We start from the raw sequence: 21,096 nt of genomic DNA, 5'->3' as shown, positions 1-21,096 counted from the left end.
CCATATCTATTCCCAGCCGTCTAGAACAAAAGATCCCGTTAAAAACCATAATGTAAATTCCCACCATGCAGCAGAAGGATGGAAGACTAAGGTTTCCCTGCAACTTTCCCAACTGGCCCCCTCACCTGCACAGAGTTTGCTTCCCTGGCTGAGAACCAAATGCAAGTGTGTTTCTGAGGGCTGGAATGATGGGGCCTTGCTGCTGCCTGGGAGCTCAGGGCATGGGTCTGAAATCCAAGCCCAAGGCCTGCCATCACGAGGGTGCCCGGAGAACCAAGATGGGCAAGACAGCTGAGAAGGCCCATCCATGCCTGTCTCAACTCACAGCCTTAAGGAAACCGACCAGGATGGGAGCTCTGCTCCTCGCTCCAAAATCTCCTCTTTGGTTGTCCAATGTCAGCATCTGCCTTAGACAGCTCTATCCCGCCATCCTCTTTTTCTCCTTCCTTTTTATCACTTCCTGTTACACCCAAGTGAAGGCTGCTTATTTTTCACTGTCTTCACAACAAAACAAAAAGAAAAGGGGAGGTGGGTAAGCAAGGATGGGGGAGTGCGTGGAGAACATTCCAGAACAAGAATGCCCTGTGCTACCTCCTCTGCAAACCTGAGTCCCTTTGACACTGTGCACACAAGTTGCAGAGGGTGGCCAGCCAGAGGCAGGGCAGCTCAGTGAGGGCAGCTCCTCATGGGTCCCCCAAACTCCCTTTCTCCTAAGCTTGGTGGCCAAAGCAGTGGTGAGGACACAACTGTTGGGCATTCAAACTCCTGGAAAAGATCACAATTTTGCTCCCACTCCCAGGGGGATTAGGGGTGGGGTAAAAGAGCGATTTCACTAGAGTGTATTTTAATCCTTATCCTCAGAGGTAGAATCATTTTATCCAGTACCTGAAACATGAGCTTCCAGTTTTTGTTATTACAGTAACTCCTGATAGCAGACCTTGCCCCCTCCCACTTCCAGAACCCCCTGACCCTTGCAAAGGGGCCACAAAAGTGCATGGACAACTACTGTGCAGAAGTCAGCCACAGCCATGGCCTCACGCTCATCTCTTGCTTGTGCACACAGCCTCACCACAAATACATCAGTACGCACAATACATGGTGGCCAGAGATACATTTACAGAGGGAGTGTGAGGCCGGGCCTGGGCCTGCATCCTCAGGCAGGGTCTGCCCCGCTGTCCCAGGGTCCTGAGGCTGCTCTGCAGCCAGCCCCCATGTCTTAGTGTTTGATCTCAAGGATGGAGGGGTTGTGGTCCAGGATAGCGAGGATAATCTTGTCCATGTACTGTCTCAGCCGGAAATTGATCTCCTCCTGTTCCTTTAAGGCTTCCATTAGCTGAAGGGAATGAGAAAGACCAATAAGAAGTTAGGTCTAGGCTGATGACAGAGGGCCTCAGGGGACCCTGGGCAAGGCAGGCCCCAGACACTCTCAGCACTTGGGTTCCAGGACAGGTGTCTAAGGCAGTGGCAGCTACACCCAGGGAGTATTGGATAGGCAGATGCCCAGGCCCTACCTCCAAGGTTCCAGTGTAGAGGGTCCCAGGGCATTTGGAGAGCTGATCTTTCATGATCATACCCTAGTATGGCAGAAAGAGCAGCCTTTGGCACTAGAGACCTGGGTCCCTCTCCTTCCCAGGTGGGTGAGCTTGTGTTCTAGCTTCCCAATTTGTAACATAGAAGTGTTTTCATAAAGCCTCAGAGTTATCAGGAGATTAGAAAACATTTTGCAAGTAGATGCTCATGAAATGCTAGTTTCCTTCCCCTCTGGGTTTTGGGGAGGGGAGTTATAGCTCATCCTGAGTTTTCATGTTGATAGCATTAACTGGCCATTTCTGTACTTTTCCGGCAACCTAAGTCTCACACTCCACCCTCCTGCTAAACCTGGGCTCCTTCCAGCACCTGCAGAGAGCTGACTTAACCTCTCCCACCCATGACCCCCCAGGGCCTTGCCCTCCATCACTCGGGGTAGCTGCGGCCAAGATTCTCAGGCCAGGCTGTGGTCTGGTTTTCCTGCTCTGGAAAGCCTGGGGGCTGGTCACCATGGCTGGTGGGGGCTGGGGGCCCAGGCCCCAGAGGAAGCACAAGTGGACATGATTACCTCATCACGTGAGGCCGTGTCTATTTCTGCAGCCAGGGACTGGGCTTTGGTCTGGGTGGCAAAAAGGTTCTTTGCTTCGTAGAGGCTGAGGCTCAGAATCTGTCCATTCAAGTCATCATTCTGATCCCGCAGCTTATGATTTTCCTACAGAGAGGGGGGTGAACATGGTATCAACTCCTAGAAGCATCTAGAGCCCACTGGAACCCACTTCTCTGCATCTACTATCTCCTGACTGCCACCAGCATCAACCTTCAAGTGTGTGTCATGGCCAGTGCAGAAGGCCACGGAGGCTGCAGCCTTTGCCAGGCATCGGAGGGGAGGAGGGCTGGGGACTGGTCTAGGGGCCTGGTGTTCCAGGAGTTCATGGGGTTCCAAGGTAGAGGAGTTACAGCCCTGCTCAGGGAGGTCGTGTCTCCAGACAGGACCACGGCCCACCTGGCGCTCAGCCTCCACCCCTGGCCCTACCTGGAGGACAGTGATTCTTTGGGGCCTCTGAGCAGGCAGGTCAGCCATCTTGGCTCCTCCTGCAGCTGGGCTCTCGGATCCTGCTCGGGAGTTTCCAGAGTCTTCTTACTCTGGAGCTGACCCCAGTGCCCTGCCCAGAGCCCATGACCAGCCCCATGCTCCAGATTTTGTCTGAGGCCCCCTAAAACCTTGCCCTTGGGAGCCCCCTCCAGACTGGGAGGTGGCTGGGGCTTTAGGACTGTGCCGGGCATAGCCTCCAGCACCTCTGCCTCTGGTGGAGAAAGCTCAGTGTTTCGGGCTGCGGGGTCAGGCTGAGCTGACACTTCAGCTGACACCACTCCCTTCTTCGCTCCTGGCCTGGCCGCCCCCTTCCTGACCCCACTCCTTCACCCCACAACTTGTCTCTAAGGACATGCTCCTGGGAATGACCTGAAATGAAATCTGGGGCTCAGGGTCTTGGCCTGGGACAGCCCAACACAGCCAGGCACTAACACCCAACTGGGTAGTCTCAGTCTCCCCCCACTCCCCTCCACATACCAAAGACAGGGACTAGTGTCTGTTTCTTTCTATGGCCAAAGGGGAAGATCCTGGGATTTCCACCAAGCAAGGCGCTTTACCATAGCTGTGATATGAGACAGCCCTGACAATCAGGTTGTCAAGGGCCAGATAGGGACGTGAGTGGCAAGAGTGTCTTAGCTCTGGGCTCCCCTGCCATAGTCTCCACACTGGAAATCCACACGGTTGGCCTGGTCACTTTGCCCCATTGGCACAGGCTCCCAGGACCCACCTGCTTGAGCCGCTTGACCTCGTGCTCCAGCTCCACCTCACGGGCCCTGGCATTGAACTCGCCCAGGCCAGAGGATGCACTTCGGCCCCGGCCTGGCCGCTCGCAGTCCAACTTGTACATCTGCAGATGCTCCAGCTCCTTCCGCAAGTCCTCGATGAGCTGTGAGGGAGAGAGGCTGGTCAGCAGGAGCAGGGACACTGGAGGGATCCCTGGTGCCCTCTGGCTTGCGACCCACCTCCTGCGTGGCCTCCCGCTCCTTCTGGAACTCAAGGCGGTTCTGCCGTAGCTTGTCCATCATGCGCTTGTACAAGTCCATCTCATCCTTGAGTCGCAGGCTGGTGTCCTCCAGCCGGTCGGACATGCGCTGCCGCTCCTGGAGCCAGGGAGATGTGGTCAGGGGAGAAGGCTCACTATCGCCCAGGGACTTCCCTGGGGATGTGATCAGCCACTTCTACGTGGCAAAATGGACAGTCAAAGCAGCTCCCTTGGACAGAACCCTCTAAGTGGCTTAAAGAAATGGCCAGGCTGAGAATGGTAGTAGCTCACACTTGTAATCTCAGCACTTTGAGAAGTCAAGGTGGGAGGATTGCTTGAGACCAGGAGTTTGAGACTAGCCTGGATGGTATAGCAAGACCCCATCTCTACAAAAGATATAAAAAAATCAGCTGAGTGTGGTGGCACATGCCTGTAGTCTCAGCTACTGAGGAGGCTGAGGCAGGTGGATTGCTTAAGCCTGGGAGTTTGAAGCTACAGTGAGCTATGATGCACTCCAGCCTGGGTGAGACCCTCTCTCCAAAAAAAAAAAAAAAATTTTTTTTAATATTTTAACATTTAATATTGTAAATCAAAGCATTTTAATTTTTTTTTTTTTGCGGTTTTTGGCCGGGGCTGAGTTTGAACCTACCACCGCCAGCATATGGGGCCGGCACCCTAGCCCCTTGAGCCACAGGCGCCACCCCCCCCAAATTTTTTTATATTGGGGGGGGAAAGAAATGGCTAAAACTTCTATGACACTAGAAACACAGAAAAAATTCAGGCCTCTTTAGTCTTTCAATGATGCTACACAGAGTCTGAACAGAAGGTATTAGCCTGAAGAGAAGTCAGCCCTTTCTTGTTTTTTTGGTTTTTTTTTTTGTAGAGACAGAGTCTCACTTTATGGCCCTCGGTAGAGTGCCGTGGCATCACACAGCTCACAGCAACCTCCAATTCCTGGGCTTAAGCGATTCTCTTGCCTCAGTCTCCCGAGTAGCTGGGACTACAGGCGCCCACCACAACGCCCAGCTATTTTTTGGTTGCAGTTCAGCCGGGGCCAGGTTTGAACCCGCCACCCTAGGTATATGGGGCCGGCGCCTTACTGACTGAGCCACAGGCGCCACCCGAGAAGTCAGCCCTTTCTCAGAGTATAATTTTCCTCCACTGTATAAGGATATATATTCCCTATAGAAAACTTGGAAAATCAGAAATACAGAAACAAAAACTGTTCTTCACATTTTTTTTCTTTTCTTTCTTTCTTCTTTTTTTGGGGGGAGCAGGGCAATATTTTAGAATTTCAGAAACTATAAATTAAAGTCTCTCCCCTCCCCACTCCCTCCCACCCAGGGCCAACATTGCCTCTCTATGGCTTTGACTCCAGACCAGGACCTGCTACTCACTTCATCCAGTTTCTCTGTTTGAGACTTGAGCCGAGTTACTGTTGTTCTAAGTTCTGTATTTTCTTCCTCTAACTGCTGCACCCTGGGGAAAAGAGGACAACAGAAATCTCAGAAATCTGGAATGGGGCTTATCTCACAAGGGGTTGATAACTTGCTAGGATTCTCTGCTTCCTGGAAGAGGGAAGATACCAACTCAGAAACCAACTGAGAGAGAGAATGAGAATATGAATAGTTACTTCAAATGATAACATAGCCTTGAGCAGCCTGTCAGCCATGGCAAAATAATAAAGATACTGAATTATCATTCTTAGTATTTTTTGATAAATGATTAAGAACATAAGTTTTTTTTTTTGTTTGTTTGTTTTTTGAGACAGAGCCTCAAGCTGTCACCCTCAGTAGAGTGCCGTAGCCTCACAGCTCACAGCAACCTCCAACTCCTGGGCTCAAGTGATTCTCCTGCCTCCGCCTCCCAAGTAGCTGGGACCACAGCCACCCGCCACAACGCCCGGCTATTTTTTGGTTGCAGTCATCATTGTTGTTTGGCGGGCCCGGGCTGGATTCGAACCCGCCATCTCAGGTGTATGTGGCTAGCGCCTTAGACACTTGAGCCACAGGCGCCGTGGCAAGAATGTAAGATTCTTTTTGCATGAGTTCTTAGAATCCTGAAACACCACAGGGGAATGTTTTTATGCTACTCGGAGAAACAATCTTTCCATGTCTGTGATTGGGGCCCTCCTGTTAGACTCCACAATCTGAAGGCAATGACCATATCTGCTTTTCATTCTCCACCCCCCAGCATCTCATCCAGAGCTCTCTTCTGAATGTTCACTGAAGCTGCCTCTGATGTCCACGGACATTGGTTCCCACAGTAACAATCCTCTGATGTTAGCACCCATAAAGAGCTGTCCCATGAGAAGACAGAGCCTAGGCGCTCAGCTTGGTTTTAAATAACCTGAGAAGAGGTGCAGGTGAGTTGGCACCAGAAATTTCAGTGGCACAAGAAATGTGCAGGGTCGGCTTGGTGCCTGTGGCTCAAGCGGCTAAGGCACCAGCCACATACACCTAAGCTGGCAGGCTTGAATCCAGCCCGGGCCCGCCGAACAACAATGACGGCTGCAACCAAAAATAGCTGGAGGTTGTGGTGGGCGCCTGTAGTCCCAGCTACTTGGGAGGCGGAGGCAGAAGAATTGTTTGAGCCCAGGAGTTGGAAGTTGCTGTGAGCTGTGATGTCACAGCACTCTATCCAGGGCAACAGCTTGAGTCTCTGTCTCAAAATAAAAAAAAATAAAAAAAAAAAAAAGGAAAGAAAAAGAAATGTGCAGGGTTATTTCTGGCACTGATCCCTACAAAGCATCTTCCTAACCTCCCAACCCTGTTACCTCCTTCTTGGAGGGATGTTTCTGGGCCTCCGCTGCCCTCTAGACTCCCTAGGAAAGGCCCCCAGGCCAGGGCCACAGTAGAAGGTGGCTTCAAGCTGGTGGAGGTGGGAGGGACCAAAGCATAGCACATGCCTCTGGGCGCACCATCTGCATGTCCTACATGAATGGCACACCTGAGTTGTGCACAGGGCACCAGCCAGGAGACAGCTCCCAAGGACTGGCCCTCTGGGCTTTGTCCTCTGGCCCACATGCACACTGTCTCTTTCCACCTCTATGTCTCAGACATCTCTCCCAGGCCAGCCGTCAGAAGCAGGCTGAGTCTAAGTGGCCACCCTTAGTGGGTACCAGCCTCCAGAGACAGATGCCAAATAGCAGCTTCAAGAACACATGTCAAAATGTAAAACAAACCCCTGGTGAGATAGTTAACACAGCTGGCCTCGGGCCCGGGGAAGCTGGGAAGTCCCCTCATCAGCTAGAAAGGGGCTGGGGCACCTGGCTCAAGACCTGGGCCTGCTTTACCCCTAGAGCCTCAAGGTGTGAGGTGGGAGCCACCCGCACTGCAGTCCACCTGCCGTCAGGAATGCTCAGGGCAGAGCCCGGGACCTCGGGAGTGTGGTGTTCTCTCTGCCAGCAGCCCAGGCAGCACAGGGCATTGTCACGGTATGTGCAGTGTCCTGACATGTGTCAGCTCACCTCCCCACCATTCACTCTGTGGGGCCGACAGAGAGGGGGTGACAGACAGGAGGAAGTGACACAGTGTGTGCACAGTCACGGCGAGTGAATGGGTGACCAGGTTCTGGGCTAAGGCTGCTACTCCTGTCCTCCTGCCATAGGTGTCCTGAGGCACAGGGACCCTGCTCAGTCCATCAGGGTCAGGGAAAACCGACAGCAGGGGGAGCTCCAAGCCTGGACATTGGACCCAGCCCAGGACTCGGGCAAGACCATTTCTGTCATCTATTCCCTTGTCAAAAAACATATGTGTGGCTTCCTTTACCTCTGTGAACAATGCTCCCATGAACATTCTTCTATACACTTCCTAAATAACATGCCCGTGTGATTTCTAAGGTATCAAAAGGAAAACTCTTAGAACATGAGGCTTGCCCTCAGCCTCTGTTTTCCCATCTATAAAACAGGAATAGCCCCTGCCCCACAGGGCTGTTCCTGGAGTGCAAGGGTGTCTGTCTCCAAGGGCACAAGGCTCAGTGGAAAGGCAGTCCTGGGCGGGGACAGTGAGGCCCACCTGGCGTTGAGCAGCTCGACCTCGGTGGTCTTCTCCCTCTCCAGCTTGCTGTAGGCCTCACGGTGTCGCCGCATCTCCTCCTCCAGGGCCTGCTCAGCCGTGGCCTCCTGGTCCTTCACCATCTCCTCCAGCTCGTGCACCCTGAGGACAGCACGAGGGGCAAGCACTTATGGTCCATGTTGTCTCACCACAACCCGGGCCCTGAGACCCCAAGTCAATAACACATCCACTGAGGGAAGTGATGGTGAGTTGGACAGTCCTGTCGCTGAATAGCGACACCACGACTTCTAAAGAGAAGTGTGTCAGTCATATGCACCTGGCAGTCAGTCCAGAAGGGGGCCAGGCTCCACCCAAGAAGCTGGGCCATTAGGGCAGCACAAAGAGGGACAGCTATAGCTGGATGAAGCAGCCTTGGGTCTTACCTCTACTTTTGGCTCTATTCCTTCCTGGCCAGCACCCCTCTGACTGACACGTCAGCTTACTGGGTACCTTGACTCCAAATAGAGGTACATCCTGGCTAGTGGCTCAAGTCAACCCCAGACCTGGGAGGCCCAGAACCCCATGACTGGCAGCTTGGTGGGCACACTGGTCTAGGGTGCATCTCACTGACAACAGTCTCTCTATGAGCTGACCTTTTGGGTGTATGAAAGGGCCCAAGGTAGGGACCAGATCTCAGGCCAGGATAAATCTGCCCAGCTTCATACTATCAGGTGAGGACACTCACTACTGCACTGGCAGGGAGTGTTATGCTCAGTGGGCCGCCACCAACAACAATGCTGGACCCTTCCTACTGCCTGACTTACACTGGCCTGTCCCTCTGCAAGTTCATTCCCAGGAAGTCAGGCTCTCATCACTGCACGACAGTGAGAGACAGTGAATGCCAACTCCTGTCTGAGACCAGCCCCGGGTCTGTAGACCTGGGGGATGGAATCTATTAGCTTGTCCCTAGAACTCTGTCCCCCTGGGCGCCCTGCACAGGCAGGAGGGGATGAGGTGATGAGGGGCTGATGCACTGCAGACGCTTAGCAGAGGGACAGCCCTTTACCCCTCAGGCCCAGCCAACGCCCCAGCCAGACCTGTGCACCAGCTGCGTGTTCTCCTGCTTCAGCTTGCTCTTCAGGTCCCCATTGGTCAGGCTGTCATTCTCCAGTTCTGTCACCTTTTTTTCCAGAAAGCTCACCTGCAGTAGGGGAGAAATGGGTGTAGAAGATCTCAAAAGCCACAGAACCAAGAATCTTAAAGCTGCAAATGCACAGCCAGGACCTCCAAATGGCCGTGCAGGAAGAGAATGGTCGTGTTTGGTGGGGGTGGGCCTCCATGACTAGGGTTGCCTGCCCGAGTCCCCAGACAGCAGCCGAGTACTCCCACCACCACCCCTGGGGATGTGCACACATGACAGACCCTCTCCAGCCCCCAGGGCCCACCTTTTCTGTGATGTCATTGTCACAGGAGTCGATGCTGTCCCGGAACAGGTCTTCCGTGCTGCCATTGCTGCTGCTGAAGTTGCTGTTGTGCATGAGCTGCCTGCAGGGATGGAAGGAGGGGACAGCCGGTTGCAGAGGCCTTGGACATGAGGGTTGACTTGGGCTATGGGCCGGGCAAGCACCCGCTACCCTGAGGCGTTCCAGGACTCCCTTTAAGGAGGCTTCCCTCCCTCAGCAGCAGGAAGCAGGCGCTGCCTGAGTCCTGGACCTAACAGATGGTACCACTCAGAGGATGGCTAATGGGCTACTGTGCACCCTGTGCCCTGGCAGACAGGGCCAATCAATCGCAGCTCTTTCCTGCTGCCTCAGAGCCCACAGTTTCCTGACAATAGCTGCCCAGTGACCCAGGCTGGCACAGGAACCCCCTCCTCTTCCAGCCTGAAAGATGCCTGAAAGCTGCCCGGTGACCCAGCCTGGCCCCACAGTCTTGGTGGAGGATCTGGACCTCCCAAGGCTTGATGTCCCACCAAGCCAGCTCCTCCTACAGTCTGGGAACTCTGGGGGAGGCCAGAGGGCAGAAGATTCACCACTGCTTGCAGGGCCTAGAGCTGATGGGTGGGATGGGGCAAGGCAGATGCTTGCTGAGGCCTCCCATCCCTGAGGGCACTCCCTTCCCTCCTGTCCCACCGAGCTCCTAGGCCAGAGCCTGGACACTCACTGGCAGCTCCCACAGCTCCAGGTGTGGGTCTGGGCCCAATCTGCAGGAGACCCAGAGTGGGAACACAACAGTCCCAGGAGGTCAACTGTGCCGTACATGACTGGAGCAGAGTGACCTGCTTTGATGGGGTACACTCATGCCCAGACCTCTGCCAGCAGGAAACCCAAGGTCTCTTTGGGACGGCTGTCAGCTCCAACTGGAAGGAAAGGCACTGGCAGCCATTGCGGGGGGGTGGAAGTGGGGGTGCGTGTCTCTCAAGCTGTCCTGGTGTGCCTGCCTGAGACTGAGGCAACCAAGGGTTTGAAGATGCTGCCAGGAAGGGTGGGGACTGGCCCCACACGCAGGGCACTGGCTGGGCCTGGGCTGTTGGCATGAAGCTCTGGCCTCCTGGGCAGCAGAAGCACAGTTAAGGGGGCAACACTCAACCTGTCCTCCCCACCACCCTAGTGGGGTGCTTACCGTCCAAAGGCTGTGCTGGAAATCTTTCGATTGGGGCTAGAGAGAGAGACAGAGGAAACAGTCGATGAACAGAGGGGGCTCTAGTTCGCTCCCTTATCCCGCTCCAGCTGCAAGACACCAAGGTACAGGACAGGGCTTCTCCCTTCCACTGAAGGGAATCTGCTAATCAGCTTCATCCTGAAAATCAGCAGCCCAATTTCCTATTGCAGAAAAAGCCCCAGGACCGACCCCACTCTGAGAGCGTGCTCATCGCCAAGGCCGAGCAGGGGTGCCTTGACTGCTGCTTCTCCCTGCCCCGAGTCTATCTTGGCCTCTAACAGCCTTTCCTCCCAGAGAGGCCCCTGGCTCACCTGTTGGCCTTCAAGTTTCTCAGCCGGGCTTCCAAGTCATTCAGGAGGTTGATCTTCTTGCAGCACTGAGAGCAGTACACATCCAACAATTCACTGTTGTATGCGCGCCGCATTTTCCTAGGTGTCTGCCCCGCACTGATTCATAAGAGGGAAAGAAATCACCTTAACTGCTGTCCAGTCCGTTGGCATGGAGCCCCGGCCTCCTGGGCAGCATGGAGGGTGTCCTATTCCACCCTGCTGACCACATGGGAGTAGGGGCAGGGAGTGTCCTATCCCACCCTGCTGACCATGTGGAAGTAGGGGCAGGGAGTGAAAATACCCCAACAGACCATCCCTTCTCCAGCATTCTCAAAGAGAAGCAGCCTGTGAGTTGTACCCATTTAACAGAAAGGCAAACTGAGAGCTAATGTCAGAATAAGTGATGACTCAGGTGGATGAGAAGGTATCACAGATGGTTGCTTGGAGGGGCCCTTTGACGCTCAGGTTCTCAGAGCAAAACAATACAGACCCCTCCCCCCTCAGTCTGCAGCCTCCCCAGTTAATTCTGTTTCTTCCTCAGGCTAGAATTGGGAGGAAGGAACTCCTGACCCCTAATCAGGGTACAAAAGGCAGCACCCCCAAGTCCCCAAGAGTAGAACCCACACAGAGGGAAGGATGGTCAGCTTAAGACTTGTCCTGCCTGAATACTCCCAACCCTGAGATGAGGTTGGATTAGTTCTGCCCCCTTTCCTGGATCCTAAATGCCCTTCTAGACCAAGGGGCCACCTGGAAGACACTGACGATCCCAGGTCTGAGTAGACGTTGGTCCTGGTCTCATCATCAGGGCAGGGGCTGCTGGGGGCACAGTCCACATCGTCCCCCTCCCCATAGTCTTCAAACTGTTCCTCGTTGCTGATGAGGGAGGCAGTGGAGTGTGTAGACAGGTCTGACGTGGTCATGGAGGGAGTGTGGACCAGGGACCTGAGGGATAGACAGCACTTGTGTCAGAAGAGGACTCTCGAGGCTCCACTCAGAAGGCCACTCTGCACTTCAGATTAAGGTCGGACCTCTTGGCCTGATTGAGCGCATGTTATGGACTCTATCTAAAGGGAAATGTGTCACCACAGAAACTGTTTATGCACAGAGATGTTCAAACCAACACTGCCCTAATTATAATCTAATTATTTAGTTACAGCTCGATCAAATGATAGTTTCTGAATCATATGTTAGTTATTAAATTACGGAATATTAAATAGTTGAAGGGTTTTTTTAAATATTGACGATGTGAAAAAAGTGAATATAAATAAAAGTTAAATTTAAAATTTTAGACATAGTAAGGCTGAGTATAGTCATCCCTTGGTATGCAAGAGGGATTGGTTCCAGGACCCCCTCTGAATACCAAAATCTAAGGACACTCAAGTCCCTTATATAAAATGGCATAGTATTTACATACAACCCATGCACATCATTCCACGTAGATTGCTTATAATACCTAATTGTAACTTAATATTACATGTAAATGTTATGTAATCAGTTACAGGGTATTTTTTTTTGAAAAGTCTTACTATGTTGCCCTCAGTAGAGTGCCGTAACATCACTAGTGTACTGTTTTTTAATGTGTATTATTTTTTATCATTGTATGTTTGGGTTTTTTCCCAGTATCTTTAATCTACAGTTGGTTAGATGCACAGACGTGGAACCTGTGGATACAGAGTGCCGACTGTATACATATAGGTCTAAGGAAAAGTGGGAGATAAAAACAGTAAGATGGCGGCAGTGCCTGTGTGGGTGGTGGGTCACTGCTCCCCATTCTCACTCTCCCAGTCTTTCTCAAATTTTGTTCAATTCTCCTGTATCCCTTCATAATCAAATGAGGTTATAAAAGAAATAACAATGCGCTACTAGGTGAAAAGTGTCTCCCCGTCTGTAGGGGCGATTTCTAATCCAAGGGTGTCTAATCCCAAAGAAAAGAAGCCGGAGACCCGAGGCTCCGGGGCTTCTCCTGGGTGAGCTGTGATGTCCCAGAGGCCCCATCTGCAACCCAAGGACGAAGAGAAGTGCAACTCATGACCGGCTGGAATATAGCTTCCTTTTAGTCACTGTGCAGTAATTTCTGTACATTATTACTCAAAAATTAGGATTTCTCCAACCTCACTGACCTCTACACTCAAAAAATGGGGAACCCGGGGTGGTGCCTGTGAGTAAGGCGCTGGCCCCATATACTGAGGGTGGCAGGTTCAAACCCGGCCCCGGCCAAACTGCAACAAAAAAAATAGCCAGGCACTGTGGCAGGTGCCTGTAGTCCCAGCTACTCGGGAGGCTGAGGCAAGAGAATTGCCTAAGCCCAAGAGCTGGAGGTTGCTGTGAGCTGTGATGTCACAGCACTCTACCGAGGGCGACAAAGTTAATTCTGTCTCTAAAAAAAAAAAGAAAGGGAAACCTGAAACAGTAAAAGAGTATGAAAGGGTTAAGTAGTACTCTGAAACCATGCCCACAGGGAACCCCAATTACTTTTTCTTTTCTTTTTTTCTGAGACAAAGTCTTGCTCTGTTGCTCAGGCTGGGGTGCAATGGCCATAATCATAGCTCATTATAATCTCAAACTACTCCTGGGCGTTAGTGATTTTCTTGCCTCAACCTCCAGAGTAGCTGTGACTATTGGTATGTGCCACCACACCAAGCTATTTTTTTCCTTTTACTTTTCTTTTTTCTTTCTTTTTTTTTTTTTTAATTTCAGCTTGCTTGTTCATTCTTCGTTTGAGGTACTCTTTTTTTTCTTCATTTTCTTCTTCCTCTGGTGATGCTCTTTCCCATTGCCTTCCCAGTAGCTGGAATTACAGACGCCCACCACAATATCTGGCTGTTTTTGATGTTGTTAGTAGAGACGGGGTCTTACTCTGGCTCACTGCTGCTCATACTGGTCTCGAACCTCTGAGCTCAGACAATCCACCTGCCTCGGCCTCCCACAGCGCTGGGACTACAGGCATGAGCCACCAGGCCCGGCCCTGGTTTTTTTTTTTGTTTGTTTTGTTTTTTTTGAGACAGAGTCTCACTCTGCTGCCTTGAGTAGAGTGCCCTGGTGTCATAGCTCATAGCAACCTCAATAGCAACTCTTGGGCTCAAGCGATCCTCCTGCCTCAGCCTCCCGAGTAGCTGGGACTACGGAAACCTGCCACAATGCCTGGCTAGTTTTTGTTTTTAGTAGAGAAAAGGTCTCACTCATTGCTCAGGCTGGTCTCAAACTCCTGAGCTCAAGCAATTCATCCGCCTTGGCCTCCCAGAGTGCTAAGTTTACAGGCATGAGCCTCCATGCCCGGCCTCTAGGTATTTTAAAAATATATATATTTAGGCAGCGCCTGTGGCTCAGTGAGTAGGGCACTGGCCCCATATGCCGAGGGTGGCGGGTTCAAACCCAGCCCTGGCCAAACTGCAACAAAAAAAATAGCCAGGCGTTGTGGCGGGTGCCTGTAGTCCCAGCTGCTCGGGAGGCTGAGGCAAGAGAATCGCGTTAGCCCAAGAGTTAGAGGTTGCTGTGAGCTGTGTGACGCCGCGGCACTCTACCCGAGGGCGGTACAGTGAGACTCTGTCTCTACAAAAAAAAAATATATATATATATTTAGTAGGGATGGGGTCTCAATATGTGGCTCAGGCTGGTCTCACTCTTCTGGCCTCAAGTGATCCTCCTGCCTTAGCCTCCCAAGTGTCAGAATTATGGGCATGAGCCACCATGCCCAGCCTGGAACCCCAGTTTCCATCTATGGATAGAGTGGTTACTAAAACAAGTCTCCTCGTATGTATCTGGGTCACCCTTTATTTACTTATTTATCTGCCCCCAGATTCCTCAGCACTTCAGGTTGAATTAATCATACTCCTCAGTTCTTTCTTCTGAAATGTTGCTAAAACTCCCAGTACCTTCTGCTGGCTTATCTCCTCACAATTAATCCCCCAAAACGATAGGAACAATCAAGTGGCAGACGGTTAGCCACAGCATCACCAGGTCTGTCCTTGTCCTTGGGTTGGCTGGATGTCGGTGCAGCTGATGAACCTCTGGCAGAAAGCAATGCGGAACTCTCTCCATCAGTAACCCCAAAGGTCTCCACCAAGGACGTCATGATCCCCAGAACTACTGGACGTGAGAAGCCCCACATTTAGAAAATGTATTAGGTTGAACCACATCAAATCACCTTTTTTTTTTTTGAAGACTGAAAATGATTAAAAGTGGTCAATTTCATGCAGTTCAACCCACTCTAGATCCCTGGATAACCATCACCTTCTTTCAACAGGGCACCTGCCACTCCTCCTTAGCCATGATGGCGGCAGCCTCCCTCTGGTCTGTAAGTCTACCCCCTTCCAGACCTTAGTGAGGGCCGAAAGAGGAGGGACTCCTGTCTGCCAGCACCCCTAAACTAAAAGACAACATTACTTCACTGGAAAGTCATTTAGGTCTTAATATTATTCTAAAGTAATATTTCTGATTATGAGAGCACATAATCAATGTAGAAAATACAGAATATAGAACAGAGTAGATGAGGCAATTAAAATGATCATTCATTCTACCATCCAGAAATAAACGTTTAATTATCCAGATTAATTTTTTTCTAGGCATTTCCTATTATGTAGATAAGTGTTTTTAACAAAGCTAAGAGCATACTTCACTGACATCTTGTAACCTGCTTTTCCAAACTAATTGAGATCACATATCCCATAACATTAAACAGTCATTTAAAACTTAACTTTGCTCAACTGCCTAAAATTCCAGAAGTATCCCTACTTTTAAGCTTTTAGGATGCTTAGAATATTTTGCTCTTCAGAATACCCATGACACGGATGTCTGTGATATAAATCTTGAGCGAGCCTCACATTTACTTCCTTCCAAAAACCACATTTCTGGGCCCAGAGGCACATACCAAACTTCAGACAGTTTGAACTCACTTGTCCTCTGGCAGAAACAAGCCCCCAAGTCCCCTGTCCTTCTCTTCCGCAGGACTCCCAACAGACCCCTCCAGGCTCTGGGTGCTCTCCATGGGGCTGTCCATGTCTGACTCCTGGGGGCCCTCAGGCGGGGCCAGTGTCATAGCCTCTTCCTCGTCCTCAGGAAAGAAGCCGGGCTCCCTGGGGATGAGCTCGCCATCAGCATACGTAGGGCCTGCGACCTCGCTGCCCTGGGAAAGACAAGGGTGCAGAATGAGTGAGGCCAGCTCCCCAGGGCTCAGCATTCCACATCAGACTACAAAAAGGCCAGCAGGGCCAGGGATAGCAGGTACCGGGGTGCACAGAAGCCCAGACCCCAAGACCCCATGTATGAGAACGGCTGGCAGGTGATTAGACTCAGAGACCTCTCACATGGGCCAACTCATGAGAGTCTGGTGAAGAGTTGGAACTCTCAGAAATGGTCATCCACAAAGAAGGGCCACAGCCAGGTTAGCCAGGCCACTTGGGGGCACACGGTCAGCACAATGGAGCCCCCATCACAAAGTATCCACAGGAAGACAAATGACTTCAAGACAGCTCCTTGGTGATCCATGTTAAGGGCACATTCACATTGAATGGTCTTCAAGAACCACCCCTGACCCGGCAGAGTGGATGCAACGTAGCACTGGGGAGTCTGCACAGCTTGGGATCCACCATCTGTGAGTCTGAGCACATCACAGACCCTCTCTGAGCCTTAGTTCTCTCCTGTGTAAGTCAAGAATGGTGATGGAGTCTCACAGAGTCATTGTGTCTATAAAGTAAGTTATTTCATGTCAGCATCTGGCACAGGAGGACTTTAATGAGTACATCCTGGCCAGAGAACACAAGGCTAGCCTGGGGAGCAAGATCACCAGGCTTTAGGCCAGTGCCCAGCACACTGCCTGGCACAACAACGGTGAGCCACAAAGATGGTTCACTGACGTACCTTTTGCTAAAATCTCACAGAAGGGCTCTGTCTTCGTTCAGAGCATATCCTAGACTAAGGGGTAGGTCTTTGCAAACCATTTCCTGTGGCCACTTTGTCTCTGAGAAGGTAGGTACTCCCCAGGTAGTGTTCCTACCTGTTCCCATCTGGGAGGTCAACCTATTTCCAAGGTTCTTGGTGTGCTCCTCGGCTAGGGGTGGCAGACAGCCCCATTGAAGGTCCCCTCAGCCCTAACACTACAAGAATGGTAACAGCAACAAGGGCTGTGAAAAGCCTCTGGGAATCTCAGATGACAACAGGGTCAGGGTCGTCTGAAGAAGCTGCTCAGCGACAGGCTTGAATGTGCGTCCAGACACGTTCAGCCATCTGCTGCCATTGGTGAGCTGGTGGTCCTCCTGGGGATCTGTCCCCGCTAAGAGATCCTGGGCTAAGAATAGATGGCAATTAGTGACTCTGGCTCCTTCCTGTGCCGGGACTCAAGCTGAACACCAGACGGAGTGGTAAAGTTGGCGCCATACAGCCAGGCACCCCACCACGGAGCCAGAGAGGTTGTGTCGGGAACATTCTCCCTCGTGTTCCCAGGGTCCTTCCCACTCGATGTCACTAATCTCATCGCATAGCTCCCAACCTATCATAACTCCTGTCCTGAGCCAGCTCTTCATCCACTAACCTGAAGCTGCAGGTAGGGACTGTCCTCTCCCTGGATGTCCCCCAGCAGCACCCTGACACTCCTGGCAGCTGCCAAGTCCCTAGTGGGGTGGCAATAGCAGCCTCACATGGCCTATCTCAGTCCCAGGCAGGGCAGAAGGTGCACCAGGGCCCCACCCTCCCAACAAGACTGCCACCTCCCGGGGCAGACTGTTAGCTGTGACTGAACAGAGTCCATGTCAGCCGGGGTCTTCACTGGACATCTCCAGCATTCTTGTCCGTCTCTCACACACACCCCACCCTTCTCTTACAACAGCCCTGTGACAGCACCGTGAGACAGGGTGCTCATATATGGGACAGACTCGGGACACCTGGGAGGATGAGGCCCAGTGTGGGAGGCCAGCTGCCTGGAACCACCCCGCTCACAGTGGGCTCTGCTGAGACCTGAAGCCAGCTCCCACATGCCCAGCCTGGGCCCTCACCCACCCAACACTGCACACACACACCCTCGTTCCAGCTTCTTCTCTCAAAACCAACTCTGCTCCCTACATTAACACTTTTTCACTCAACCCACAATTGTTTACCCAAGGCCAGGGAATTTTAATTATAACTTGAAAATCATTTCTAGGTCAGCATCTGGCACAGGATCTCCCCCAAATTCAAATGGTTTAAAGACGGCTATAAGAAAAGTGCCTGCATACACACCTTGGTTCACCCAGGACAGTACTGGTTTATGTCTGTCCCAAGACCCATGTGGTAACATCCTGTGACATCTGTCCTGGTCACCTGTGCTGCACCCTAAGGGCCGCAGTCTCTGGCCCCACTCTGGGTAAGGGTCTTCTAGGTGGCGCCCCCAGCTCCCTTTCTGCTAGGCCTGGAGAGTTGCTGCAAATAGGGGTCAGAGAGGGGCAGCTGCTGGAAGGAGCCAGAGGAGGCCTCTTAGCCCATCCGTGAGCCACTACTCACTGGCTGGGAGAACCCAGAGTCACTCACGTTAGAACCCTTCAGAGCCTGCTTTCCTCTTTTATGTTCTGCAGATAAAAGTTGCAGAAGGAAAGGGTGAACTTGCCCATAATATAAACATTGCCCTCACAGGATTCCTAGGTGGCCTATGGACACTGGCTTTCTGAGGCTGTGAGTCACCCTCTGGCCAGGCTGCCTGCAGGTCAGGGCCACACGGTACCCCTATCTTTATGCTTCTGAGAAAGTGGTAGAGAGGACATCATCCCATCTCAGGACTGTCACACTCATTGGGAGGCCCAGAACTGCCCACTTGTCCCAGCTGCACCATCTATGTGCACACCACAGCAGTCCCCTTTTCAAGGCCTAACCCTAATCTTAATGCTGGAGATGAAGACCCAGGCTGACATGGACTATGTTTGGTCACAGTTATACCTGAACTGAGTCTGCTCTGGAGGGCTGGCTGGACTGGGGAGTGGGGAATGGGCATCCCAGGAGCTTGTGTTACTGGATCACCAGGTGTCTATGAGCAGAGTCTGTGCCTGGGGAGCTCCAAGACTCTGCCCCTCAGAGCTCCATGTCCTGCCTACTCCCTGCTGTATGAAAAAGAGGTCCATGCAAAACCATCTGGCCACCATCCGGGACCGTCGGGACATCAGGGACATGTCCAGGTCTGGCGCTTAGTGCAGCCTCCTCAGGGTTTGCACAGGAAGGCTGTGTCTGTTCTTTTGGGGGCCTTGAGGGAAGGGATGGTGTCCTCAGAAGGCAGCACTGGGGATCGTCTGTAGTACAAGCTGACTCTCCAGGGCTCTGTCTCTCAGGACCCATGACCAACCCTGAGCACAGAGCTCCCTGTGCCCCTAGAGCACAAGGCCAGCCACGTGAGCCACACAGGCTTGTTTGGTAATGTCCAGACCACCCCTGGTCCACCGTCTCCCACCCTGCTGAGGGGACATGGGGTAAAGACAGACAGAGCAGGTACAGTGTGTCCCCCCCAAATCCCAAAAGACCCCTGTGGGTAGGACTAGGGGAGGGCCCGCTGGAGCCCAGAAGACTGGGTTTCTGTCCCTGCAGGCCTATCACTCACAAGCTGTGTGACCTTGGGCAAGTGACCACCTCTCTGAGACTCTGGTTCCCTAACTACAGAACGAGGACAATCACCTCTGCCTCGGAGGCCACTGAGGGCCACATGTGACAACGTACAACAGTACCAGAGGCTGAGCTGTCCCTATTGCACATGGGTCACCAGTGCTTGTCTAGCAAGGCCCTGGACAGACAGGCAGTCAGGGGGGATCCCTCCTTCCCTTCAGAGAGGCTGGGCCCCGGGGATGCTCCGAGGCCAGGAGTTTCTGGACAGGGCTGGGGAAGCAGGACGCAGGCAGCAGCTCTGGCAGGGGAGCAGCACCCACTGCCACATCTCCATCTCCACCTCCACTTCTCCACCCCACCTCCAGCTGGGGCTGGTAGAGCTGGCCAATGCTGAAGTGGCAACCTGGAGGCACACGGCCTGCCCTGGGCCCCTCCAGCTTTGAGAGCTGTGTCCACCCGCCAGCAGGCCCCGTGTCACCCTTCCTCTGTAGGAAGTTGGCAAGGGCTGAATTCAGGGCTGCTGAAAAGGCCCAGTATCAATACACATGGGGGACTGGCCAAGCCTCGGAGTGGCCCACAATGGCCCACTGTCCGTGCTCTCAGCAGGGGTGCAGCAGGGCCCAAACTCGAGGGCTGTATCTGGTCCTCTCCTGCCCCCACTGTCCCCCATGGGGACCCTCTCTCAGTCACACGCAGCGGTACTCTACATGTGGCTGGCAGCAAGTGCAGAAGGCACTGAAACCAAGCAGTCACATCTCCATACTCCCTACGAGAGGGAGCACTCTAAATGGGTAGCCACAGGATTTCTCCATCTGCTCCCCATGGTAGGCACTGAGGGAGCGCACGTAGGGGACTAATGAGTACAGGCTGAACCAAATGCGCTGCAGGGCAGTGAGCTGTGGAGAGCCCAGCCACAGGACCCCAAGGCCTGGGCGCCAACTCTGGCGTGGTCACTGCCTAACTGTGTGACCACTTAATAAGTTTAATTTCTGAGCCTCATCTAAAAACAGATGGCAGGACTGTGGTAAAGGGTCTAAGTCAATGCCTTGACCTTGAGGATGGTGAAGAGGGGGCAAGCTGGTGTTAGGGGTAAGCTGTGGAATGGACTGATCAGGCCCTGCTTCACCACTCAACAAGCCCTGTGGCCTTAGGTTTACTGAGCCTCCCAGAACCTCAGTTTCCCCATCTATAACATGGAGTTAATTATGATTAAAATGAAATGAGTTGGCCCATGTTCAAAACACCTTATAGTCTCAGCCCACACAGAAAGTGCACAGAACTGACCCATTCTTGTCACCATCGTGTTGAAGGAAGACAAGCGGGCAGCCTGGCCTCCACCCAGCCCCTGGGGCCCTCTCGCCTACCCCAGTGCCACACTGGGCTGGGGGCTGGCTGGGTTCCACTGCAGGAAACCAGACATCTGTGTGCTGCAGAGCCTGCCCTGCCAGTGCCACCGGCCTCCTTCCTCCCCACTGCCCCCAGAAATTCACCCCCACTTAACAACACCCTTTAATAAGTGTTAGGAAGAGATGCTGCCCAGAGAAGGGAGTTCAGGAAGCTCTGAGGCTGCAGCTCATTCACGTCCAGCCCTGGCAATGGCTTCATTCCCAAGGCAATAGCTCCCAGCCAGAGAACAGCTCTGTGGGGACGAGGCTGGTAAAAATAGCCTGGGCGGGCACATCCCAACACCCTAGCTCCCCTCACATCGAGGCATCAGCGGGCACACGTGGACACCACTGCTGGGAAGGTGGGTGTGGTGATGGGGTGGACATATACCAAGCCCTGTGGGGGCAGGGAGCTGGCAGCTGCCCAGGTTAGACCCATGAAGTGGTCTAACAGCCGACAGTCTGAGAGCACAGATGGCCAGAAGAAGGGTTTCCCCAGGTCTTTCCCCACAGTGGGCAGAAGGTTTAGTTTGGTGAGCAAATTCCTGGGTGCCAACACCCCCAGGCCCAC

At 52.7% G+C, this 21,096-nt stretch overlaps 1 protein-coding gene across 3 annotated transcripts in view; it reads right to left on the bottom strand.

Moving 5' to 3' along the window:
* Window positions 1-315: 315 nt before the first annotated feature.
* The window catches only part of RAB11FIP4 (RAB11 family interacting protein 4), a 133,634-nt gene continuing 112,853 nt past the window's right edge, over window positions 316-21,096 (bottom strand). For 2 of the 3 annotated variants that reach the window (XM_053568946.1, XM_053568948.1), the window contains 13 exons: window positions 15,480-15,709; window positions 11,335-11,529; window positions 10,570-10,704; window positions 10,220-10,255; window positions 9,043-9,142; window positions 8,695-8,798; window positions 7,619-7,759; window positions 5,000-5,081; window positions 3,583-3,720; window positions 3,348-3,506; window positions 2,096-2,239; window positions 1,512-1,574; window positions 316-1,333 (listed from right to left, as the gene is read on the bottom strand). In XM_053568946.1, coding sequence (XP_053424921.1) covers window positions 1,217-1,333; window positions 1,512-1,574; window positions 2,096-2,239; window positions 3,348-3,506; window positions 3,583-3,720; window positions 5,000-5,081; window positions 7,619-7,759; window positions 8,695-8,798; window positions 9,043-9,142; window positions 10,220-10,255; window positions 10,570-10,704; window positions 11,335-11,529; window positions 15,480-15,709 — 1,644 coding nt within the window. In that variant the 3' untranslated portion in view covers window positions 316-1,216. The remainder of the gene's footprint in view (window positions 1,334-1,511; window positions 1,575-2,095; window positions 2,240-3,347; window positions 3,507-3,582; window positions 3,721-4,999; window positions 5,082-7,618; window positions 7,760-8,694; window positions 8,799-9,042; window positions 9,143-10,219; window positions 10,256-10,569; window positions 10,705-11,334; window positions 11,530-15,479; window positions 15,710-21,096) is intronic. The other variant, XM_053568947.1, reaches the window with a different exon arrangement.

The sequence above is a fragment of the Nycticebus coucang genome, chromosome 18 (genome assembly GCF_027406575.1).
Source record: "Nycticebus coucang isolate mNycCou1 chromosome 18, mNycCou1.pri, whole genome shotgun sequence".
Lineage (NCBI taxonomy): Eukaryota > Metazoa > Chordata > Mammalia > Primates > Lorisidae > Nycticebus > Nycticebus coucang.
Note: the sequence above shows the minus strand (reverse complement) of the source record. Positions and strands in the feature narration are given on the sequence as shown.